At 42.2% G+C, this 26,063-nt stretch overlaps 2 protein-coding genes across 4 annotated transcripts in view; one reads left to right on the top strand and one right to left on the bottom strand.

Annotated features, from left to right (window-relative positions):
- Positions 1-1,319: 1,319 nt before the first annotated feature.
- Positions 1,320-25,326, top strand: Eif3j (eukaryotic translation initiation factor 3 subunit J). The gene is made up of 8 exons (XM_090318444.1): positions 1,320-1,463; positions 1,563-1,684; positions 14,677-14,731; positions 15,401-15,492; positions 19,666-19,780; positions 21,797-21,958; positions 22,994-23,067; positions 23,610-25,326. The coding sequence occupies exons 1-8, from the start codon at positions 1,418-1,420 to the stop codon at positions 23,739-23,741; spliced, it is 798 nt and encodes a 265-aa protein (XP_090174570.1). The 5' UTR covers positions 1,320-1,417; the 3' UTR covers positions 23,742-25,326.
- Spg11 (SPG11 vesicle trafficking associated, spatacsin) overlaps positions 25,226-26,063 on the bottom strand; it is a 55,184-nt gene continuing 54,346 nt past the window's right edge. For all 3 annotated transcript variants that reach the window (XM_090318447.1, XM_090318445.1, XM_090318446.1), the window contains exon 40: positions 25,226-25,725. In XM_090318447.1, coding sequence (XP_090174573.1) covers positions 25,548-25,725 — 178 coding nt within the window. In that variant the 3' untranslated portion in view covers positions 25,226-25,547. The remainder of the gene's footprint in view (positions 25,726-26,063) is intronic.

Here is a 26,063-nt window from a genome sequence, read left to right as displayed (position 1 = left end):
GATACCATTATGCATATGATCAGCTGTTTCCTCCCGGATTTACATTCCTGCCTTTTGTTCTGCCTACTTTCAACCCTTCTTTATAAATGGATGTCTTATAAAAAGATCCTTGTCTCATTCTTTAACCGGGCTGTAGAGTAACTCTGGCAAGGCCATATTTATAGCATGTTTATTTGTAGATTCTGAAAATATACAAGAAACGTGGCACAGTTTGCACTAGAAAGAACAGATTGGCCAATCACTATTAACTTGAACGTTGTATCAAGTACAAGTATTAAATATTCGAGAGAAAAAAAACAACCAGCTAAGGGCAGCTCAACTGGTCAAACCCTGCAGAGGAGCCCAGTGGCTCCAGGGGCCAAGAGTTGAGCTCCTCTTCCTTTGGGGATCAGTTTACCTGTTGGCTCCGGTTTTTTCTCGGACTGCCATCTCCAGGTGAGGGACCACCGCGTTCTTCCTACCGTTTCCCCAGGGCCTCCCAGACTCCAGTCCCACCCGCAAATCTCTGCTGCCCTGAAAGTACTTTTTACATTTCACCTCACAATGCTTCTTTTTGTTGCAGTCATCGCACTGTCGAAGTTTGTGTACAAGGCCTGGCTCCCTCCCTCCCTCCCTGGTCCTTGATTGAGGATAAGGCTTGAGCTGACGCCGAGCGCGGATCGAGAAGTCCCGGTGGTGCGAGGGAAATCTATGTGCGGTGGTCGCAGGGCTCCGGGGACCGGAGAAGCCCGGAGCGCCCGGGCGGTCTTCTATCTCCCCGCCACGACCTCGACGCTCGCCCGCCCTGCGCCGGCTCCCCGCACCGCGCCGCAAGACGGCCAGGAACGCCGCCCTCGGTCCGGTGCCCTCGCTCCCCGCCGGCTCCCAGGGAGGTGGGGTTCCCTCTCCGCTGGCGCCCTTGGTGGGCTGAGGAGGCCGGGCCACCGCCCGCACCGGATCCTCTCGCGACCGCGGCGTGGTGAGAAAGGAGACCACGAGCCCCGGCGGGGACCCAGGGCCCCGGGCACTGGAGGGAGGGTGCGGGCGAGCAGCCGAGTGAGGTAGCGAGGACGCGCACGGAGGCGTCGCGACCGGCGGGGCACCGCCCCAGGAACTTCCCCTACTTACTTTGCCTTCCGGGTCCCCCTTCCTCCCCCCCCACCTCCCGCGGCGGGCCGGACTGCGTCCCCGCCTCCCGCGGGGCCCCGGGGACCGCCCCGCCTGACCCCGCCGGCCTCAGTCCCTGCCCCTTCCCGGCCGCGTGCGTCGCCGGCTCCGCCCCGAGGGGGCGTGGTCCTGGCTCAGGGCGCTCAGTCAGCCACGCTCCCGGCGTGCCCCGCGCGGGCCAACGAGAGCCAGCCCGGTGACTCACCTCCGCCGCGCCAACTCTTCGCGGCGCTCGCGCTCCCTCACACACACCCTCGCCACCCGGCTCGAGATGGCGGCGGCGGCGGCGGCAGCGGCGGGGGACTCTGACTCTTGGGGTGAGCGGAAAGTTCCGGGGACGGAGACGGGTCTCTCACACACACCCCCACCCTCGAGATCCGCAAGCAGGCACTAACGCGGCTCGCTCTCTTCCGTAGACGCGGACACGTTCTCGGTGGAAGACGCGGTGCGGAAGGTGGGGGGCGGCGGCGGCGGCGGCGGCGGCGGCACGGCTGGCGGGGACCGCTGGGAAGGCGAGGACGAGGACGAGGACGTCAAGGTAGGACCCGGCCCGAGGCCGCCGGCGGCGCAGGAGCGGCCGGGCAGAGTTGCCGGGGCGGGCCGGCGGGAGGTCGGCTCCGGGCCCAGGGCCGCCGCCCGAGCCTGCGGGCCGTGGGACTGGCGCGCGAGCCTAGGGACCCGCGGTGCCCTCGTCCCCTCCGCCCGCCGGCCATGTGCCGGGGCACGGCAGCCGGTCCTCGCTGGTGCCCTGCGGAGGGCGGGGGCGACCTGGACCCCCCCCAACACACACACACACCTTTCCTGGGCCCTTGTTTGGAGAGTCGGCTCTCGGGGCCCGGATCCCACCCGCCAACTGGCGCCGGGAGGTGACAGCAGCCGAGAGGCCGCGGCCCACGTGCGACGTCGCAGGCCTGAGCCTCTCGGCAGAAGGAGACTTGGCAGGTTGGAAGTTGAACGTTGTGGCTGATCCCATATGGAAAGTCTAGAAACCAAGCCTGTCTTCTACCTCAGGTCTCCCCAGGTTCAGTCATTGAACCGACAAAGCTTATTTTGGTGCCAGGGTATTAGGTAAGAGAAATACCTTCGCTTTTTTTTTTTTTTTAATTTCAGCCTTTTCTACACTAGCCAAATAGAAACTGTAAAGTAAAATAACTTTTAGCCCTCCCTTCCCCCACCCTGTGGTTAAAAAGGGCGAACCGAGCCCCGAGATAAATCAGCAGTTGGTTTGAAAGCTGGGGTAGTCTGCACAGCCCTGTGAAAAATGGGAGAGTGCATTTTTCAACTGTATCTGAACTAGGCCTAGTCAGATAGAGAAGATTCCATGCTTGGAGCGGACCGAGGGCCAGTGTTTATTTTCTGACCGATGCCTTGTATTGTGTTTTTGAAAACTTTACGGAACACTTATGGCTTTAGCTCATATTGTCTTCTGGATTTTTAAAAAACATAGCTGAAAGTATCAAGTCCAGGACCTTAAGACTCCTATTGAAAGTTTTTGAGACCATTGTATATTTCGTAGGTAACACTTTGTATGAAATGGAAAATGGTTTTTCTTGGTTTTGGTTAACCTAGTGAATGCATCGCCCTCCTAACTTAATATCCTTTATAAACTGAGTACATTGAGTACATTGTAAATCCCTCTACCTGGGTTAAGTGAACTGTTTGAAGTTTTCCTTTTTCTTTTCGTCTGTTGAGGTAAATGTCCAGTTTGTCAGACAGCCTGAATTTCAGGGACAATGTGATCTTTGCACACATTGAAGTCACTAAATGGGAGTACTCTTGCTGACTGGAGATATTTAGAAGCTTTGTTTACATGCTGCATAGCCCTAGGAATAGTTTGTGTTACAATATGTTGTTACCACATTGTAGCAGATTTTCAAGATTTGGGTTAGATTGGACTTTGCAATTTTTCTACATGGAATTGGGAATAGATTAAATACAGAGATGATTAGAGAATTCAGGAAAAAAGTCAGAAATCTAAGCTTGATTGGGGTCAATTGTGATCACATGGAACTAATTTTGGAGCTGCGAGAAACTATAATGACCATCTTGTTTAATCTTCCTTTGCAGATATTTTAATGTAAATATATTTCTTTTACATAAAGCTTGTAGTTGATCTCTGAAATTGAAATCTCAGTCCATTTTATTTGTGTTGAAATACTTACATGGTGTCCAGTGAGTGTTAAAGTCAGACTTTAGTTTTTGAAGTTGCCTTGACATTTTCTATATTTGTGGTCATAAGCAAGTTATACTTTGCTAATCTAAATGGTTGGATTTAGGACCCACATCAGAGGGTGGTTTACATTTAGAATATGTTTAGGCTGTTAAGGTACTAGTATTTGCCAGGCACGGTGGCTCATGCCTGTAATCCTAGCTACTCAGGAGGCTGAGATCTTAGGATCATGGATCAAAGCCATGCCTGGGCAATACAAAACTGAGCGACTCTTTTTTTCAATTAATCACTAGAAACGGAAACAGGGCTGTGGCTCAAAAGTAGGGTGGTAGCCTTGAACTGAAGAGCTCAGGGACACCACCCAGGCCCAGGGGTAGGGGAGTAGCCTTGAGCTGAAGAGCTCTGGGACAGTGCCCAGGCCAGAATTCAAGCTGCATGACCCCCCTCCCCCCCAAAAAAAAGATACTAGGATTTATTTATTTATATTTTTTGTGGGGCTTAAATTGAGGGCCTGGGCAGCACTTTGGCTCAAGCCTAGTGCTCTACCACTTTGACCCACAGCACCACTTCCCATTTTTTGGTTGTTAATTGGAGATGAGTCTCACTGACTTTCCTGCCCTATGAACCTTGATTTTTTTAGACCTCAGCCTCCTAAGAAGCTAGGATTACAGGTGTGAGCCACCATTGCCCTGCCAGTCTATAATTTCATAACACCAAAAATTAAGTTCTTTATCCATTGTCTGTTTACTCTGTTATTGCTTTGGATGGAAGATTCTGGCTATCAAGTAAAATTTTGCTTCTCAAGTTACTAATCTAGAATTGTTTTTGTCATCTTAGTAGTTATCTCATAAAATTTCTGAATTCCAGTGGGTTGTTTTGATAGCTTCTGATGATAAGGAATAATTGTAGTTCTTAAATAGTTAACTATATGAATTTCAAAAAAAAAAATCCAAAACTCTGGCATGGTGATGTGAACACCTGTAATCCCAGTGCTCTCTTCAGGGAGGTTGAAGTGAGAATGTCCCTAGAGTCTAAGAGTCCAACAACCCAGGCAACTCCAGGAATAACATCTCAAAATAAGTCTTTAAAAGCATAGCATGTAGGTAAGTACAAGTTCTTTATGTCAGCCTTGTAAAGCTTAAAGCTTAACTCTCTGACATGTTAGTTTAATGTCTTTTTTTTTTGTTTTTGGTTGGCCATGGGGCTTGGGCCTGGGCTCTTCAGCTCAAGGCTACTGCCCTACCCCTTGAGCTACAAGAAAAGAGTCTCAGGTTCTTTAGTGCCCGGGCTGGCTTTGAACCGTGATCCTCAGATCTCAGCCTCCTGAGTAGCTAGGATTATGGGTGTGAGCCACCGTACATGTCAGTTTTAATGTCTTTTGTAATATCTGTGGAAATGAATAAATGGGAATATTTGTTACAATAATTTGCCCTAGTAGTTTTGCAAACATTTAGTAAGTAGACAGTAGACTTGATATTTTGCACTCTCTTTCTCTGTCTCTCCCTCTGCCCCCCACCCCAACTGCATGTATTTGTATTGGGGCTTGAATTGGGTTCCGGGCCTACGTCTTGTCTCTTAGCATTTTCCACTCAAGGCTGCCACTTAACACTTGAGTCACAGCTCCACTTCCGGTTCTTTGGTGGTTAATTGGAGATAAGACCCTTGCATATTTTTTCTCCTCAAGTTGGCTTGGAACCTCCATCCTCAGATCTTAGACTCTTAATGAGTGAGGATTACAGGGGTGAGTCACCAGCACCTGGCAGTATTTTGCACTCTGTAAACTTTTGAAATAACCATCTGAGCTGGGTGCAGTGCCTCACACCTGTAATCCTAGCTACTTCAGGAGGCTGAGATCTGAGGATTGCGGCTCAAAGCCAGCCCAGAAAGTCTTATGAAACTGAACTCAAGTTAACCACCAAAAATCCAGAAGTTGAGCTGTGGCTCAAGTGATAGAGTGCTATTGCTAAGTAGAAAATTTGCTCAGGGATAGCACCCAGGTCTTGAGTTCAAGCTCCAAGGCTTTCCCCCCATCCCACCCCCCAAAAAAATCCTCTGACAGTGGCAGAAATGAACTTAGGTGAAGCTGGAAAGTTGCTAATATTTATAGTGAAAGAGGACTGTCTATGCCTTTTCCTGGTTAAAACTATGGCTTTTTACTTGTCTTAGAATTAAGTGTGCAGTCTATACTTGTCTTACTATCAAGTGGAAAGGATTATTCACATGGTGAATGTGAGTGGATTCCCTCCTCACTGCAGAATGTGTAGAATGTGTTGATTAAGTAGACAGTAAATTCTAGTGAAAAAAGAGACAACACAGTTCTTAGTGTTTCACTGGAACAGCTTAGAAATTGAGTTTATTCAAAGGGTATAGAGACTGGACATACAGAATAATATATAGAGGAAACTTCTGTGCTTAACCTTCTCAGGCATTTGCTTTTAGAAGTACATTAAAGTTTCTTTAAGAGATCCAAAACTAGGGGTGGGAGTTTGGCCTAGTGGTAGAGTGCTTGCCTAGCATGCACGAAGACCGGGGTTTGATTCCTTGGTACCATACACATAGAAAAAAGCCAGAAGTGGTGCTGAGACTCAGGTGATAGAGCTCTAGCCTTGAAAAAGTCCAAGGACAGTGCTCAGGCCCTGAGCTCAAGCCCAGGACTGGCACAAAAAGAAAAAAAGAAAAGAAAGAAAGAAAAGAAAAAGAGGAAGGAAAAAAAAGAGATCCAAAACTAGGTACTGGTGTCTCACTCCTGTAATCCTAGCTAGTCAGAAGGCTGAGATATGAGCATTGCAATTTAAAGCTAGCACCAATAGGAAAGTCTGTCTGTGAGAATGTGATCTCCAACTACAGACCAAAGTGGGGGTGGGGGGGGGCTGGAAGAGGAGCTGTGGCTCAAGTGTTAAAGAGTTCTAGCCTTAAGCAAAGAAATCTATGTCCCAGGACCAGCATCCATGCATGGGTGTGAAGGCAAATGCACACACATAGAGATTTATTTCCCTTATAATCTCTTATTTTCTTCCAACTCCATTGCTTTGTAGAAAATTCTAGTTATATAATTTCAATAGTTAGCAATTTTTATAAATAGTGGGTTTTTAATTTAGGAAGTTCATTTTACTTATTCGATTTTTCTTTTTAATCTGAGCCTCCTGGGTAGCTAGGATTATAGGTGTGAGGCACCAGCACCTGTCTTGCGATTTCTTTTTATGTATGTACTGGTACTGTGGTTTGATCTCACAGCCTAAGTGGTTTCCTATAGCTTTTTCACTCAAGGCTAACATTCTGTCTCTTGAGCCACAGTTTTTTGGTGGTTCTCTGGAGATAAGAGTATCATAGTCTGTCTTACTTGAACTTCAGTCCTCATTTCTCAGCCTCCTGAGTAGCTAAGATGACAGCATTTGGCTAACTATGGCCTTAGCTTTGGATCTGTCTGAACACCATGTGTGTGGCCTCACACATACTTAGTGAGTTACGCTGCTTTGCAGCATTTAATTATCGGTGTCCAATTGAAAGGCTTTTATTTTTTTGAGTTCTGGGACCACTCAGAGCAGAGCCTGGACTACTTGCAGTAAGAGACTATGCTGTATCTAAATCAAATTATTTAGGGGGAAAAAGAGGGAGAAAGAGTATTCATGTGTTAGTTACTGATATTGCTGTGGGGCAGGACAACTTACTATTCTTCTGAATCTACTTCTGTTTGATAATCTATAAATACATATTGCTTAACTTGGAAAACATTTTCAGCCCTAAATGTGTTCTCTCATTGCATGTGACTTTTGTGGATGTGTATCATAAAATAACAGAACCAGTCAACTGCAAGCTGCATTATTAGAAACAAAAGAAACTAGCAATTTGAAATTTTCTGGGTTTTTTTTTTGCTAGTCTTATAAAATTGGGAAACAGGTTTTAGCTTGCTTGCTTTCTTCTTGGGACTGTAGGTAGTTTGCTAGGTATAAAATCCAGGTAAGCATTCTGCCAACTGAGCTACATCCCTAGCCTAGGGAGGTGGGTGTTTTATTTTGTGGTGCCACTACTGGAGCTTGAATTGGCACTGGCCCTCAGCTTTTCTGCTCAAGGCTTGTGCTCTACCACTTGAGCCACTGGCCTTTTGATGGTTAATTGGAGATAAGAGTTTCCTTCCTGGGTTGGCTTTGACCACAGTCCTCAGATCTCAGTCTCCTGACTAGGATTGCAGGCCTGAGCCACCAGCACCTGTTTGAGAAATGGGTTTAAATTTGAAAAGCAACCATTTCTTCCAGAGAAATGGTTCAAATGATAGTGGGTTTGTATATGCATCATATACATTGGCAAGATAAGCAAATAATTTATAAACTTTTTTTTTGTAGGTCAATGGCCTTGAACTCTGGACCTGGGCTCTGTTTCTGAGCTCTTCACCTCAAGGCACCACCCTACCCCTTGAGCCATAGCCCCACTGTCAGTTTTCTAATGGTTAACTGGAGATAAGAGGCTCATGTTCTGCTGGCCTTGGTGGCTCATACCTATAATCCTAGCTACTGAGTAGGCTGAGATCTGAGGATCGTGGTTCAAAGCCAGCCTGGACATTAACGACCTTGAGACTCTCATCTCCAATTACTCCCTAGAAAAGGGGAAATGAGGCTGAGGCTCAAAGGATAGATAGGGCAGTAGCATTTAGCTGAAGAGCTCAGGGACAGTGCCAGGCCAAGTTCAAGCCCCATGACCCATACCCTCCCGCCCGCGCGCCCCCCCCCCCCCCAAAAAAAAATGTCTCATGTTCTTTAGTGCCTGGGCTGGTTTTGAGCAGTGGTCCTCTGATCTCAGCCTCCTGAGTAGCTAGGATTACAGGCATGAACTACCTTGCCTGCTTTTTTTTTTTTTTTGGCCAGTCCTGGGCTTGAGCTCAGGGCCTGAGCCTTGTCCTTGGACTTTCTCAAGGCTAGCACTCTACCACTTGAGCCTCAGCACCACTTCCAGCTTTTTGCTATGTATGTGGGGTACCGAGGAATCGAACCTGGGTCTTCGTGCATGCTAGGCAAGCACTCTACCACTAGGCCAAACTCCCGGCCCCTATAAACTGTTTTTATGCTAAGTAAGTTAGCCATTTTAGGTGAACAAGCCAGCATGACTTTTATAGATAAATTGGATATCAGAGTTGGAAGGTCTGTTAGGTTCCAAAAATAAAAGGGACTTTTAATTGAAAGTGATAGGTGGTATCTTGGACCACATAAGCATTTAGGGCTCTTCTGAAATGAGTTACAGACTTTCTTTTTTGTTGTTAATATTTTTTATTGTAATTAATAAAAGGGTTACATGATATTTGCCAGATAGAAGGTGCATTAATTCACATACATTGATACCCTTTTACATGTCTTGGTCCCCATTACCCTCCCCCCACCCCCCTAGTTACAGACTTTCTATTTTCAGTGCTAATCTTTGTTTTGGAACCCTTTTACATATTATCTGAAACTTCTGCTAGCATTTACAAAGTCTTTATGTTTACAGAAAATCTGGGTAGATTTTTTTCAGAAGTGTTGTGGCAAGCATTCTATCCTATATTTGCTTTTCCAACGCCCACTGATTTCATAACTAAGGAAACAAAATTTTTAGGGTCCTAGGAAAAGCTATCCTCTGTGGTTACAGCTATTTATTTGCACATGTGGCTGTCTCTTTTTGCTGACTACTATACTTCTTTACGGACTGGGTGCTAGCTTGGGAGTAACTTGAGGGCTGACCTGTTGCTAACAGTTTAGGTGAGAGTATGAGGCAAGTAAAGTTTAACCTCATATTAACTGAAGAAAAAATAAGATTTGAGTCCAGAAGAACTAGTTTTGCTACTAAAATCCATTTTGGAATAGATTGGGGAATTTCTAGGTAGCTACATATTCTACACATTGATAGAGGCGAAGGTTCGTGTTTTCTTGGGATATACTATAGGGACAGTGGTAGAAATGGGACAGAAGTTGGTATGATGAGTTCTACAGGAGCAGTGACAGGAGTGGATAGGGTGATGTTTTCCTGGGAGAGAGAACTAAGGAGTGCCAGCACTGAGCAGGAATGCTCCAATAATAGTTGGTTTCTCTGCACTGAAGATCATATTTCAGGTTCTTTACTTTGGGCCTTATAAAGGCTTGTAAGCCAATTTCTTGAATATGTTGTAAACAGGTTAAAACACAACTGAAATACCTCACAACCTTACATATAACTAAGTTACCTTTTAAGAATCATGATAGGCAATTTGAGGGTTTTGTTGGTGGTGGTTGGTCATGGGCTAGAACTCAGGGCTTGAGTACTCTACCACTTTGAGCTACAGTGCCAATTGGCTAATTGGAGGTAACAATCTCTTGGACTTTCTTGCCCGGGTTGGGTTTGAATGGCGTTCCTCAGATCTCAGCCTCCTTAGCTAGTAGTACAGATGTAAGGTTCGAGCTGAGGTGTTTGGTTTGGTTCTGGTGCTACTCGAGCAGCTTCAGTTCAGGGCCTGCATCCTGTCTGAACTCTTTGTTCAAGCTTGTGCTCTACCACTTGAGGCATAGCTCCACTTCCAGGCTTTTGGTGGTTAATTGGAGATGAGAGTCCTGTACTTTCCTGCTCAGGCTGGCTTCAAACTGGGATCCTTAGATCTCGGCCTCCTGAGTAGCTAAGGTTACAGCTTATAGCCAGCCACCAGTACCCAGCCATAATTTTTTTTTTTAATTCTCTATGATCCTAGGGAGCTCATTCTAGAACTAAGTGAAAGAATGGATTTTGGTGTGGAGGAACTTAGTTCCCAGGTAGTTAAAGTTCCAAGATGCAGAGAAGAAATGATACCGAGATGGTGGCTTTGGGCTTCAGTTTCCTTATCTGTATAACAGGGATTATGCCACCTTACTTTGAAGACTGCTGTGAGGATTGACTTTATGTTACTCTATATGAAGTTTTGTAGAGTGCTGCGCACAAAGTGAACATCTCCCAAGTGCTGTCGTCACCACCATTGTTGGCAGTTGTAAATGTGTACTCCCTATAAGCAAGCATGGGTCCTCTGAAGCTCTGTGGAAAGCAGCAGACCAATCTCTGTTCTGTGCCATTAACAGCAGATTTGCCTTGTGCTTACATTTTATTTTCAGTTCTTTGCTTCTAATTTTTTTTGGGTGGGTCTTAGGGCTTGACCTCTGGGCCTGGGCGCTGTCTCTGAGCTCTTCAGCTAAAGGCTACTGTCCTAGCCCTTGATCCACAGTCCCGCTTCCCCTTTTCTAGTAGTTATTTGGAGAGAAGAGTCTAACGTTCTTTAATGCCCCGGCTGATTTATTTTTCAACCTTTTAAAACTGAATCATGTGCCAGGTCAGATGGCTCACACCTGTAAGCCTAACTACTCAGGAGGCTGAGATCTGAGGATCGTGGTCCAAACCCACCCTGGGCAGGCCAAGTCCATGAGACTCGCCTCTAACCACTAGAAACCCGAAGTCATGTTGTGGTTCAAAGTGGTAGAGCACTAGCATTGAGCAAAATTGCTTAGGGAGAGCACCCAGACCACGAGTTCAAGCCCCACAACCAACAAAATAAAAAATAAAACTGGACCATAAGCCAGGTGCCAGTTGCTCACACTTGTAGTACTTGCTATGCAGAAAGCTGAAATCTGAGGATTACTGTTTGAAGCCAGCCCAGGCGGGCAAGTATGAGACTCCTATCTCCAGTTAACCACTAGAAGGCCAGAAATGGAGGTGTGGTAGAGCACCATCCTTAACCAAAAAAGATAAGGAACAGAGCCCAGGCCAGTACTGGCAAATAAAGAAACACTCAATTGTGGCGTAAATTGCCAAGATGCTTATATAATTGTCTTCCTACTCTACTTCTGCAGATGCTATGGCAGCCTTAGTCAAGATGATGTTTAATTTTTTGGACTTAGAAACTTTAAAGAATCAGGGTTGGGGCTGGGAACATAGTCTAGTGGTAGTGTGCTTGCCTAGCATGCACAAAACTCTGGGTTTGATTCCTTGGTATCACATATACAGAAAAAGATGGAAGTAGTGCTATGGCACAAGTGGCAGAATGCTAGCCTTGAGCAAAAAGTTTGAAGGACAATACCCAGGCCCTGAGTCCAAGCCCCAGGACTGGCCAAAAACAAAGAACCAGGGTTCATTTATATGCCTAGACTGATTTATATTTTTTATCTTGTCTTGATATTAAACCAGAAGTGTGTGTCATAGATTTGGCACATTAGTCAGCCTTTGCCTCTTAGACAGCCTTTGCCTTTTCTAGTAGTGTCAGGGTCTTCTGATTTGCGCCTTTCGTCCTATGGCTGAGCTTCACATGCCCTGGTATTTGCTGAGTCAGTTGAGACAGACCCACCTGTAGAGCAGTCTCATGTAAATGCAGGGCTGTCTTTGTCCATATTAAGATGAAATCTTCTAAAGTCTTGGAGCCCTTAGAAAATTCAGTCTGGCAACAGGCTTATATTTAGCTCAGTAATTTGAGTTAGGCATATAGAAAGGATTACACAGATCTACCTCCAAGTAATCTACCCAGATTGAAGAGACAAAGAGCCAAATAGACTGGGGATCTAAGTAGAATAGTAGTGAAACTGTGTATTCTAAAAGAAAATGTGAGTGGCTTCTTTGATGCAGGTTGAGTAGTCCTCATCCAAAATGGAGCCAGCGGTGTTTGTATTTTTTGTTTTTGGTGGGTCTTGGGGCTTGAACTCTGGGACTGGGTGCTTGTCCCAGAGCTCTTCAGTTTAAGGGTGCCGCCCTACTCCTGAAGCCATAGCCCCACTTCCCCTTTTTTAGTGATTAATTGGAGATAAGAGTCTCAAGATCTTGGGCCGGGAGTTTGGCCTAGTGGTTAAAGTGCTTGCCTAGCATGCATGAAGACCCGGGTTCGATTCCTCGGTACCACATACATAGCAAAAAGCCGGAAGTGGTGCTGAGGCTCAAGTGGTAGAGCTCTAGCCTTGAGAAAGTCCAAGGACAGTGCTCAGGCCCTGAGCTCAAGCCCAGGACTGGCAAAAAAAAAAAAAAGAGTCTCAAGGTCTTTAGTACCCTGGTGGCTGGCTTTCAACCACGGTCCTCAGATCTCAGCCTCCTGAGTAACTGGGACTACAGGAGTGAGCCACCACGCCCAGCTTCCAGCAGTGTTTTAATGTTCAGATTTTGGAATTTGCAAATAGAGATTTTAGAGGAGGGCTGTAAGTTTCAACATGAAAAGTCTTTGTGAGATATATATATATATATATATATATATATATATATATATATATATAATCTTATACACATAGCCTGAAAGTAATTTTTTTGGCCTATTCTGGGACTTGAACTCAGGGCCTGAGCACTGTTCCTGAGCCTCTCTGTGCTCAAGGCTAGCACTCTACCATTTGAGCCACAGTGCCACTTCTGGCCTTTTCTGAGTAGTTTATTGGAGATAAGAGTCTCATAGACTTTCCTGACTAGGCTGGCTTTTGAACCATGATTCTTGGATCTCAGCCTCCTGAACAGCTAGGATGACAGTTGTAAGCCACTGGTGCACAGCCCTGAAAGTTGCTTTATACAGGAGTTTTACTGCATCTGTGCTTTATGATCCATTGATGATCAGGAATGGAACTTCCTTGTTGAACCAAGTTAGTAATAAAATTTTTGTGAATTTTGCAGCATTGAATACTTCAGATTTTTATGTTAAAGATGCTGTTTTTAAATACATATTTTATATGTTTAAAAAATTGTTTTTATTTTATTTTTTGTGTGCATGCCAATCCTGGAACTTGAGCTCGGGGCCCAAACCCTGTCCCTGAGCTTTTTCTGCAAGGCTAGTGCTCTACTACTCGTCACAGTCACAGCTCTACTTCTGACTTTTTTTGTGGATAATTGGAGATTTAATTCTCACTTCCTTGCTTGGTCTGGCTGCAAATCACAATCCTCAGATCACAGCCTCCTGAGTAGTTTAGGATTCTAAGTGTGAGCCACTGACAGCTGGTTTATGTTTTATTATGAAGTAGTTGTACAAAAGAGTTTAAATTCCAGAAGTCAGTTTATAGGTACTAAGCATCTTAGTACCTTAGTCATTACCCCTTCTTTTCCCAAGTTACACCATTCACTTTTTACATAGTGTAAATTGAATGTAATGTCTATAGTTGGTCTCCCTTTTTCCCTACTTGTGTCTTTCCTCTTGTTGTCCACCTAAATTTATTTTGTTGAATAGTTTGTTAGTAAAAGAGTGACACCTAAGTATACTGTCCACAAGTCCACTTGTGTGTGTGTGCATATAATTCTGTATGTTATTGTGTATGTTTGCTCTCATTTTCACCTAAGAGAAAATATGCACCATTTGTTTCTGAGCCTGACTTTACTTACCATACTTTTTCTAAATCTATCCATTTCCTTGAAAATAGCGTATTCTTTCTGATAGATTAATAAAAATTAATAAAAAGTATATATGTATATACATATATACCCCATTTTTTTGACCCACTCACCTGTTGTAGAACATCTAGGCTATTTCTATATCCTGGCTATTGTGAGTAGTATGGAAATGAATGTGGATATGTAAAGGTCTTTACTGTGTCCTGATTGGTAATATTCTGAGTAGATGCCCAAGAGTGTTAGCACAGGATCATAGGGGAAGTTCTGTGTTTCACTTTTTTCTTTTTGTGAGGAACCTCCACACCATCCTCTGCAATGGCTGCCCGAGTTGACATTCCCACCAGCCCTGTCACAGGTTCCTTTTGCTCCACACCCCTCCAGCATTTGTTGTACTGTTGGTATTGGCCAGTCTTCCTGGGGTGAGATGGAATATCACTGTTGTTTTGATTTGCATTTCTTTTCTGGTAAAACAAAACACTAAAACCCTAACGTATCAATAAGTCCAATATAAATGATGAATGAATTCAGTGAGGTGGCAAGACACAAAATTAGCATACAAAAACCAATAGCTAGGACCGGGAGTTTGGCCTAGTGGTAGAGTGCTTGCCTAGCGTGCATAAAGACCTGGGGTCCATTCCTCAGCATCACATACATAAAAAAAAGCTGGAAGTGGTACTGTGGGTCAAGGGTAGAGCTCTAGCCTTGAGAAAAGTCCAAGGACAGTGCTCAGGCCCTGAGTTCAAGCCCCACAACTGGAAAAAAAAAATAGCTCTAATGTACAAAAATAGAGGCTATGATAGAAAAGGCCCTGCTTACAAAAATTTGTAATGCAATCTCAAGAGGTAAGTTTCCCTCTCTACTAATAGATATAAAAATAAACAAACAAATGAAGAAAGAGGGCTATAAATAAATCAGTTCACATTATAAATATATCCGTTCATAGGATGTAGTGCCCAAAATGTGTTTCAGCTTGTTTCTGTAGATTTAGACAAATGGATATAAAGATCACAAAGATGAGCAAACATGTAAGAATTATTAATTGTGGTCTTTTTCTTTAGGATAACTGGGATGATGATGACGAAGAAAAAAAAGAAGAAGCAGAAGTAAAACCAGGTGAGCCACTGTTGCTCTTGCAAATTGGTTTTATTTCTTGGTTTAGGCACTTGGTCCTTAATGACAATGGTTGCAAAATTTAAAAGCTTAGTTTTCTGAAACTAAGCAACCTTCTATTCCCTCTTAATTCTCTTTTTCTGCATCTATCCTTTTTTTGCTATCCTTTCAAAATAGAATTCAATTAAATATCTGCTGGGTTTTTTTTAATACAAATTCTGGGTGCTTTGAGGAAAGAGTAGGTGGTGTATTACAGCTGAATGATCTCAGTTTTGCTTAAAAAATGGTGGGGAGTTTGGCCTAGTGGTAGAGTGCTTGCCTAGCATACATGAAGACCTTGGTTCGATTCCTCGGTACCATATACGTAAAAAAAAAATGCCGGAAGTGGTGCTCAGGCTCAAGTGATACAACTCTAGCCTTCAGAAAGTCCAAGGAGAATGTTCAGGCCCTGAGCTCAAGCCCAGGCTTGGCCGCCCCCCCCCCCCCAAAAAAAATGGTGGGGAACTATCAAGAGAGATTAAATCAATCGGATCAAATTGGAGAGGACGAGGAAAAGTCTTGGAATTTTGCCATTCTAATTTTCTAATACATCACTGTATGAATCTGAAAGTCAGGAACAGTTTGGCTTCTCCATAAATTGGATTTACTTTATGTATAAAACATTTCTTTCAGAAATAAAAATTTCAGAAAAGAAAAAAATAGCGGAGAAAATAAAAGAAAAAGAACGACAACAGAAGAAAAGGCAAGAAGAAATTAAAAAGAGAGTAAGTTCTATTTCTAAAGTTTCTACAGAATTCTTATATTGATAGTGGTGAAGTCTTAACAGTAAGACTATAAATAGATACCATAAGACAAATGAATCCCAAACAAGTTGACATATGTAGTTTTGCAAAGACATTACCCAGAAGGATTTGTTTGTTTTTTAACAGTCATTTGCTTATTAGAATACCTTTAAGGTTTTACTTATTTTTTTGTCAGTACTAAATTCAGGATTTGAATTCAAGGATTGAAGCTTGCTCAGCTGGCTGGACTGCTTGGTTGGCACTCTACCACTTGAGATACTGTCTCTTACACTTTTCTGTGGCTTTGACCCACAATCCTCCAGCTTGGCCTTCTGAGTCACTAGGATTATAGGATAAGCCACCATTCTTTTATGTTTTAACAAACATAGAGGAAGTCATTGCTTGCACAGTGACCACAGTCAAAAACTATTAAAATTTTTTTTAAAGCAATACTGGGACTAGTCTTGTGCTTGCTCAGCAGGTGCTGTAAACATGGGAATCACACCCCTAGTCCTGGTTTTTATTTTTTGACTTATTGGAGAGACCAGAGTCTTGTACAGCTTCTACCTTCTGATTGCTTCTTTGTAAGATGCAGTCTTCCCCATCTTGTCAGTTAATTATCGAACTTTTAGATTCTGGTTAGACCTTTTAAACTGGGATGCTGAGTAATACTCTTTGTATCAAGGGGTTGGGAAGATTGATGGAAGGGAATACTATAAAAAGGGGGAGAAAAAGTTAAAAAAGCAATAGTGTATGCTTCATATTGTATCACATCAAGAGTCAATGTCTGTCTCTTGTACTGATAACTAAAATTGGTGATTGGATTAAAGTGGTGACAACCTTATTCCCTAGTTATATTTCTCACCCTTGTGTGTCCTGAATGTGCGTGTCAGTGGCAGGTCTTACACGTGGGACCTCATTCTCTCGGTTTACTTGCTCTCAGCTGTTTTGCCATACGTACGTCCAGCTCTTTTGTTGGAAAATGTGAGATGTCTTGAACATCTTTTACTTTGATCCAAGACCCTCAGATGACAGCCTCTTAACTAGCTGGGGTTACAGGTATAAGCCATTCAATTTCTGTAGAATCATTGATGATCACTTTCTAATTATTTTATTAGGGAATGCAGAATGGTGATTTTTCTCTTTCTGACTTTACTGTTTATTAGATGGCTTTTTTTGTTGTTTTTTGCTCTTTGATTACTTTGAGTGTTATTTGTTTTGGAAAGACAACAAGTTTGTTTTAAAAGTGTGTGTGTGCATGCACATGCTCATGCCTGTGTGCACGCACCAGTCCTGGGTTTTAACTCAGTGTGCTCTGTCTCTTAGCCTTTCTACCTAACACAGGCACTCTAATCACTTGAGCCACAGCTTCTCTTCTGGCTTTCCACTGGTTAGTTGGAGATAAGGATTATACCAACTTTTCTGTACTTTTCTGCCTAGGCTGGCCTTGAACTATAATTTACATCTCAGCCCCCTGGAAAAGCTAGGGTTACAGACATAAGCCCCCAGCACCCAGTTTATGCCCATCTGTTTGACAGGATTCCATTAATCTTGGGAAGCTTGTTTTTGGTTTAGTAGATACTAGCCCACTAAGTGCAACTTTTCCTCCATTCTGGAATTATTGTGTGTGTATATGCTGGTGTTGGGCCTTAAACTCAGGGCCTGAGTACTGTCCCCCAGTCTTCCCCCCCCTTTAAGGAATTTGTATTTAGAGACTGAATCTAGTGTTATTTGTAGCTTGCCTTTGAAACTCCTTCATGAAGGAGCATGCATGTTATATGAATGTAATCACTAATTCATATCAACATATCAACATATCAACTGTCTTATACTGAAAATCTTTTTTTTCTTTTCTTTTCTTTTTTTTTGCCAGTCCTGGGGCCTGAACTCAGGGCCTGAGCATTGTCCTTGGGCTTTCATCAAGGCTAATGCTCTGCCACTTGAGCCACGGCACCACTTGCCAGCTTTTCTGTGTATGTGGTACTGAGGACTCGAATCCGCGTCTTCATGAATGCTAGGCAAGCACTCTACCATTAGGCCAAACTCCCAGCTTCTGAAAATTCTTGTTTCTAATATCAACCAGCAAGTTTCTAATATCTCAGCGAGTTTAGAATTCCTTTGCAGTTCTTTTGGAGTTAGAATGTTACCAAATTTTTTTTGTAAGAATATCTTCCACTAATGATGTTGTGTCAAGTCCCAGCTGTTATCATCTGAATATTTTCCTTATTTCCTTTTTATGCCTAGTTTGGTATGTGCTTTGTTTCAGTTTGAGAGGTGTTTTTTTTTTTTATCTAATAAGTTTTTTAATGCAATAATGTTCAAAAATCTAAGCAATGCAGAAATTATATTGTCAGGAAAGCCTTAGATGGTTGTGAGATGATCTTAAATGTTCTCAGTTAACAAAATTAAGTATGTGAAATGATGGATAGTCCATGTTAATCATTTCAAAATATATGTGTATATGTATGCAAGATAGAGTTCCTGAAGTTCTTCCCCTCCAATTTGAAACATTTTTGATACTTCTAGCTATACAGGACTGAGATCTGACTCTTATCTCCAATTAACCACCAGAAAACTAGAAGTGGCGCTGTGGCTCAAGGGGTTAGGTGGTAGTCTTGAGCTTGAAGAGCTCAGGGACAGCGCTCAAGCCCAGAGTTCAAGTCCCACAACCGACACACAAGACACAGACACTTTACATAGTACCTTAAAGAAGAATAATCTGGAGTTCATTTCGCTTAGCCTCATCCTATATTGGCCATATGTACATAGCTTTTGAGCTATTATGATCAGCCCTGCTAGGAGAATCATAGCTGTGAACTAATTATTGCAAGTGAGGGAAATCATGTAGCCTATGTGTCTTTGGGTTTGACTTACTTCACTTAATATGATTTTTTTCTAAGTCTTTCCATTTCCTTATGAATGGGGTAAGCTACTTCTTAGTAATTTGTTTAATCTTACCATCTGAGCCTGAGGGTCAAGGTTTGATGCCTGCCCATGAGATTCTTACATTCAATTCAGTTAACCAGCAAAAAGCCGGAAGTGGACATGTAGCTCATATGGTACAGTAGTAGGCCTGAATTCAAGCCCTGGCAGTGGCATAAAAAATAACTGAGCACTGGTGGCTCACACTTGTAATAAACGCTACTCTTATTTCTAACTACACACACACACACAAAAGCCAGATGTTGAGCCAGTAGCTCAAGTAGTAGAGTGTTAACTTTGAAGGTTAAAAAAATTTTTTTTTAGCTGGACCCATGGGGCTGGGAGTTTGACCTAATGGTAGAGTGCTTGCCTAGCATGCACGAAGACCTGGGTTCAAGTCCTCAGTGCAACATACATAGAAAAGGCCTGAAGTGGTGATGTGGCTCAAGTGGTAGAGCTCTAGGCTTGAGAAAGCCCCAGGACTGGCAAAGAAAAGAAAAAGGGAAAGAACTAGGCCCAGGCCTTCAAGCCCCACAGCTGGCACAAAATAATAATTTGTCTAGAAGTACATTGCTACTATCAGAATAAACAATAGAATTATAATTGAAGTGTAAGAAGTTGTACTGACTAATTTTTCTTGGCCATTGAGGTTAGAATTATTGTTTTGTTAAATTTTTGTGTTAGTCTTGAACATGAAACCTTAATTTGGAGTGTACTGAATTAATAATAGGCCTGGCATTGAGGTAATTTTAGTTTTGATGCAAAAAATGTCATAATGTCCCATCTACTGAAACAGTCAAAAGTTTATTAAAGTGTTTGTAAATTTTCTAACCTGTCATAATGACCTGTCTCATTTGGTCTCCTCTATGAGAAGTGAAACATGTCTATTTCAGAAGCAGATTTCAAAATGAAAATCTTCTAACTGTATGAGTAAAAACAAGAGCACAGATTCTCCACTTTTTTACTCAGTAAATATTTTTTCCTTGCTGTAAACAGTATCATGTATTAATCCAAAGTTAGAACATACAGAAAAGACACTTAAGAGCTGAGATTTAGAAAGAAGTGAAACTTTTTTCTTTTGTGTCCTGTCACATTTCTTATAACAATATTTACATGGATTGGCCATGATTTAATCATTTTGTTATTGAGCACTTAGGATGTAATTACATTTATTTGAAAGGATAAATAATATTTTAGTGGATGTCTTTGTGAAAATTTTCTCTTTCATTTTAGTTAGAAGAACCTGAAGAACCTAAAGCGCTAACACCAGAAGAACAATTAGCAGATAAACTGCGGCTAAAGAAACTACAGGAAGAGTCAGACCTTGAATTAGCAAAAGAAACATTTGGTAAGATGAGGGTGTATTTGCAGGACAATATTGGAACTCTCCCAGATGAAAACTATTAGTTGTAAACATTAAGAAACCATGTCAGCCAGGTACTGGTAGCTCATTCGTAATCCTAGCTACTCAGGAAACAGATCTGAGGATTGTGGTACAGAGCCAGACCAGGCAGGAGAAAGTCCGTAGTAGAGGCTATGTGGCTCAAGTGGTAAGAGTGCTAACCTTGAGCAGAAAAGTTCACGAACAGGACCTGAGCCCTGAGTTCAAGCCCTACTACAGACAGAAACAAAATGTCTTCAACAAAACTTACTGCCTAATTTTTATATTAATCTATGTATTTGACATTTTCTTGAGAAGGTAGGTAGATATATGTGTTCAGATTTGGCCACCTTCTGTATTCTTTTTCTTTCTGTGATCCTTCCTGGCCTTTATAATGGACAAGATAAAAATCTTTCAGGATTTGCTGGGCATGGTGGCTCATGTCTGCAATCCTAGCTATTCAGGAGGCTGAGATCTGAGGATCAAGGTTCAAAGCCAGCCTGGGCAAAAAAGGACCTGAAACTCTTATGTCCAATTAACCTCTAGAAAACGGAAGTGAGGCTTGGCTCAAGGGTAGGGTGGTAGCCTTGAGCTGAAGAGCTCAGGGACAGCACCCAGGCTGAGTTCAAGCCCCGTGACCAACAACAACAACAACAAAAAAAACTACAACTTTCAGAATCCTAAAATTACATTCAGAATGTTGTAGGAAAGTTACTTGACATAAAGGATAGAAACTGTATTTTATATAACCAAGCTCCTTACTAACAGGTGTTGAGTACTTCTCAGAGTAGGTCATGTTAAAACAAATAACTCAAATCGAAATCTGTAGCCAAGAGCTATCTAGTTGTCTGGCCCCTTTCATTTTACATCAGGAGGCTGTAGGGATTATCCCCTCTCCTTAGGAAAGTATGACCTTATTTCTCAGTGGGGCTCTAGCATCTCACATGGAGTTGTTGATGCTCCTGTGTGTTTGAAAGGGCCTGAGAGAAGTACTCATCTAATGAGAGGCACTTGGCCACTATGCTGTGTTTTTATGGGATGTGAAAGCTCCCCATGTAGTTATTAAAAGGGCAGGTTTATTCAGTATGCACAGCCTAGCATAGCATGAGACACCAGTTAAGCCTAAAAGCTAGCTGACAGTGGCTTACGCCTGTAATACCAGCTACTTAGGAGGCTGAGATCTGAGGGTCATAGTTCTAACCCAGGCCAGGAAGGAAAGACTATGAGACTCAAAATCACAAAAGGCCAGAAATGAAGTTGTGGCGTAAGTGGTAAAACTCCAACCTTGAGTGATTAAGAGTCAGTGCCCAGAAGTTGAATTCAAGCACTAGTACTGCCCCAAAATAAGATTAAGAAGTAAAAAACAATAAGCATTTGGGGCCAGGAGTGTGGCCTAGTGGTGGAGTGCTTGCCTACCATGCACAAAGTCCTGGGTTCGATTCCTGGGTACCACATAAACAAAACCAGAAGTGGTGCTTTGGAGCAAGTGGTAGATTGCTAGCCTTGAGAAAGCATAGCCAGCACTTAGTGGAAGCTCCGGGACTGGCAAAAAAAAAAAAACCAAAAAACAAAAACAAAACCGGTCCTCATACAGGTAAGTCATTTTTTCAGTTATTAAGATTTTACTGTGTTTCTCATACAAAAATATTAAATCTTTGGTATGATTAGCTTTTCACAATATAAGGGATATAGAAGCATACTTGTCTTTTAGTCTAGAATTCCCTTACATCTCAAGTTACTTGGTTATCGTGGGCAAATTATTTAAGTGCTTCCTTTTTGTGCCATAGAGTACTTCTGGCAGCTGAGGAATTCTATGTGCATCCTTTGTAATTGTTTTTTTTTTTTTTTAATCACTCTTGCAGCTTGAACTTTCTCAGTCTTGTTTTAAAGTGAAATAGGGTTGCCCCAAGAGTGAGACAACGGGGTAATTGGCTTTTCTTCATTTTAACTTACTAACTTGTTGGTGCTTCATCTGCCCTCCAGGTGTTAATAATACAGTTTGTGGAATAGATGCTATGAACCCATCGTCAAGAGATGATTTCACAGAATTTGGGAAGTTACTAAAAGATAAAATTACACAGTATGAAAAGTCATTATATTATGCCAGTTTTTTGGAAGCCTTAGTTCGAGATGTGTGTATTTCATGTAAGTAATTCTATTCTCTAGCTCCTGTGGATAGACTCTAGAATGGGCATCAGACTTGGAAATATGGAGGGGTTGTGATGCTGTAATGTATACCTGGGATTTGTTTTAGCTTGGTCTTAGGAATGTTGTTGTATGTATATAGCGTGTTGGGGGGACAGACTGCCTTCAAAAGAGGTTGTATAATTGTGACCATACTAGTTATACTCTTGAGCTTCCAAGGATTTTAGAGCCATGAGAAAGCTTACATGACAGCTTTCATTCATTCTCTGGGACTAGGGCTGAGGCACCACGCCCTGTGAAGTCATGTTTTAGGGCAAGATAAGTGGGTGTCACAGGCATGGGTGGTGTAGCACAAATGTGGAAGGAACTGGTTTTGCTAGTTTTGGAGCTTTTAAGACTTCAAAGAATACTACATAATGAAATTTGCAAAATGATCACTATACTGAGGGGCTCGAGATTTAGTCTGTGATATACTGGAGGTTGTATTTTTGTTTTTTATATGGGCTATTTTTCATGTTTGGGGAGATGCACTCCAACCAAAACTGACCATTTCTGATAGCTAAAACCTACTGCTAAATATTGTTAGAAGGATGGGAAGATGTTACCCACTAAAGAGATAAGTCACTTTTCATTCTAGTTCTTATACTAGAACCAGGAAGACAAGTGGGGCTCACGTTTGCCATTCCATGGCTAGCAGAGTAGAAAGGGTGTGTTACAGAGGGCATGGTTATTCTCCCTTGTCTGTCTACACTCAGGAAGCAGGCAGTGGAACTTTGTTTCAGCAATGGTGTATTGGCTGCCATAGGTCATTATAAATTGTTGTTGCAGCGTTCACCATACAAGTTTAAGTAGTTTTGATCTAAGAGCTTAACCTTAGACGAAATGATTTTTACCATCTTATGTTTTAAAAAGGAGAAATTTGGTAGTTTCAGAGTTACTTAGGTTTCCTCATGTTTGTAGTAGGTGACTATTTTGCTTTTTTCAAAATACTTTAAGATTGGAGATTAGTGAAAATACTCATTTCTCCCTTTTCAGTGGAAATTGATGACTTGAAAAAGATTACCAATTCATTGACTGTGCTTTGCAGTGAAAAACAGAAGCAAGAAAAGGTAAGAAAGCTATGCGGGGAAATGCTTATTGCATTACAGTTGGATTGTAAAGCAACTTGCTCTCAACAGATGAAACTTAAATGGGTCTGGTGAATCGCTTTTAAGCTGGACTAGAACCAGGATGCAGTGGCTACTTGTCAATCGTTGTGTTTATGCGCATCCTGTGCACTTCTCTCCTTTGAGTTAATAGGGAGTTTTGTTTTTTTGTGTTTTTTTTTTTTTTTTTTTTTTTTTTTTTTTTTGCCAGTCCTGGGTTTGAGCTCAGGGCCTGAACACTGTCCTTGGGCTTTCCTCAAGGCTAGTGTTCTACCCTGAGCCACTGCACCACTTCTGGCTTTTTCTATGTATATGGTACCAAGGAATTGAACCTGGGTCTTCGTGCTTGCTAGGCAGGCACTCTACCACTAGGCCAAACTCCGGGTCCCAATAGGGAGTTCTTAAGACTTGTTTTTGGGGGACCGGAAAGAGGGCTGCTATACAGAAGAAAAAAAAAATTCCCATGGCAGATCAGGTTTCATGAATTAACTCTGTTTCGTCTTTAGCAAAGCAAAGCCAAAAAGAAGAAGAAAGGCGTGGTTCCTGGAGGGGGATTAAAGGCCACCATGAAAGACGATCTGGCAGATTATGGTGGTTATGATGGAGGATATGTACAAGACTATGAAGACTTCATGTGACAGTTTCTCTCTCCTAGTGTCTTCTTTCTGTTGCCCACAATCCCTTCAACATGTAGCACAACTTCTTTTCCTTTCAGTTCTGCCAAATGCTACAATCAGAAGTGCAGTATCTTTTGTGCTGGTTATTTAACCCCTTGACACTTAGGTGCTAATGTGCAAATGAGGGAACTTGGATCTTGCTGCCAAGGGGTTGAAATTGGGAACTTAAGTTGCTACTAAATCATAGTTTTAAAAACAAACCAAACCAAACCTAATAATGTTGTCATTGTTGCTGTCTAATCTCATAGCAGCAGACACTAAATTGGAAACAAAGGTTGCAACGTGACAAAAAATTGTATAGTATTTACCAGCACGGTTCAGTAATACAGCCTTAACCATACCTCCTTGAACTACTTCATACTTGTCAAGAAAAGCAGTTCGCAGCCAGGGCATGCGGTGTGCACCTAGTATTAAAATTGCTTTGTCTTAGAATTGAGCGTGAGGATATTAAGTACATTGTGAAGACGACTATCTCAGAGTGAAGATACTGCGGCTGAAAAGTACTGGTTTGATACTTAGAATTAATGACCAACACCACCTCTGAAGCTGAAGAAGGTAAACCTCTCCATTATCACAGGACAAGTTATGGGATCTTGAGTGCACAGACTTAAGTTTTTATTTATCTATTTCTACTGAGGGAGGGAAACTACCTGTTTTTATTTGCCTGATTCAAGTGTCTGAGAAACAAATCTCGTGTCTCCTAGGCTGCAATGAAATAACTTAACAGGGTTTTGGCATTTCCTTTCCTTTATAAAACATGCTCAGCAAGCTGCACCGGTTAACTACAGTTTGGTAAATTGTTATGTTAACAATTATGACATCTGCAATGTTTTATAAAGCAACTAATTTAATAAAATCACTATTGTGAGGACTTAAAAATTTGTGTGACCTCCCAGGAAATATTTGAGAGTACAGAACATAGGGAACTCTAGTCCCTACGAAGAGATATCTATGTTCTTACTATAAAGCTTAATCACTGCTTGATTAGTTACAGCTTTAAGAATGATTTGCCAAGCCTTTAGTAGAATCACTATAGAGCAACAAAAGTGAGCTGCCTTCCTCCTATTTATTTGCGGAATTATTTTTATTGTTTAGACAGTAAGGCTTAGTTAACTACTTACTTATACTATAGAGTAATAGAGCCTACAACTCAGGTTACTGCTATAACCATAGAAATGGATTATCTTCTCTAAGTGATCTAATCAAAGTTGTGTGGTCTTTTGTCCCTACAAATTGTCACAATCAGAACAAAAAATATTTTTTAATTTTTCTCCTGTAGGAAATAGGAACCTCAAAGCTCTGTAGACTACTAAGTGGAAAACAGGACCATCTAAATGACTTGAGGAATTAGTTGAAGGCCGTGACCACACAGCAATAATTACAGTAAATATTGTTGAAAGGCAGACAAGGGCTAAGATTTCCTTAGCAGTAATAATGACATACACTGAATTTAAAGTCTATTTTAATATAGAAAGATCTAACAAATGAAAATGTATCACCTATTCCTTAACTGTGTAAATAATATTAAATTTCTTTGAAACTGGAATTTGCAGGCACAGGTATTTCTTAATCATTACATATTAAGAAAGCTTTTATCTTAATACCAGTGTACATATGAAATGATAGAGGTGAAGTCACTTCAAATAGATAATGAAGTTCCTACCACCCAAGGACTGATGTGGCTGTCAACTGAGATCCAAGTTATTCTCATCTTGGAGGAGGGCATCTGTTGACAGTTTACTATTTGGAAACAGGTACCTTGGGAATCTAACCTGCAAGCATATCCTTTAGACAACAACCAGTTTGAGGGTCCTTCAGAAGCACATTCACAATATCAAGAAATTTGTGTTCGTAGGCCAGTTTGTAATACAGGTAGATATCTTCACAATATGAGAGCAACTTTTTCAGGTTTTCTGTGGCCAGGTCAGTAGGCTGATGTTTACATCTAGACAAAGAAACAAAGAGAAGGCAGTATCTTAATTGAGGACTATTAGCTCCATGCCTCTATCAGTACAGGAAAGGATATTGTATACTGGAAGGTTTTTTTTTTTTTTTTGGCAAGTCCTGAACACTGTCCTTGGACTCGCAAAGCTAGAGCTCTACCACTTGAGCCACAGCACCATTCCTGCCTTTTTTCTGTGTATGTGGTACCAAGGAATCAAACCCCCGGGTCTTTGTGCATCCTAGGCAAGCATTCTGCCACTAGGCCAAGCTCCTGGCCCATGGAAGTCAGTGCTCACCTTAACTAAAATAAGTTTTGTATACCAAAAGACCCTTCTGTGT

This window comes from Megascapheus bottae, chromosome 25 (assembly GCF_031878675.1).
Source record: "Megascapheus bottae isolate mThoBot1 chromosome 25, mThoBot2.hap1, whole genome shotgun sequence".
Lineage (NCBI taxonomy): Eukaryota > Metazoa > Chordata > Mammalia > Rodentia > Geomyidae > Megascapheus > Megascapheus bottae.
This window is presented reverse-complemented; position numbering and strand designations above follow the sequence as displayed.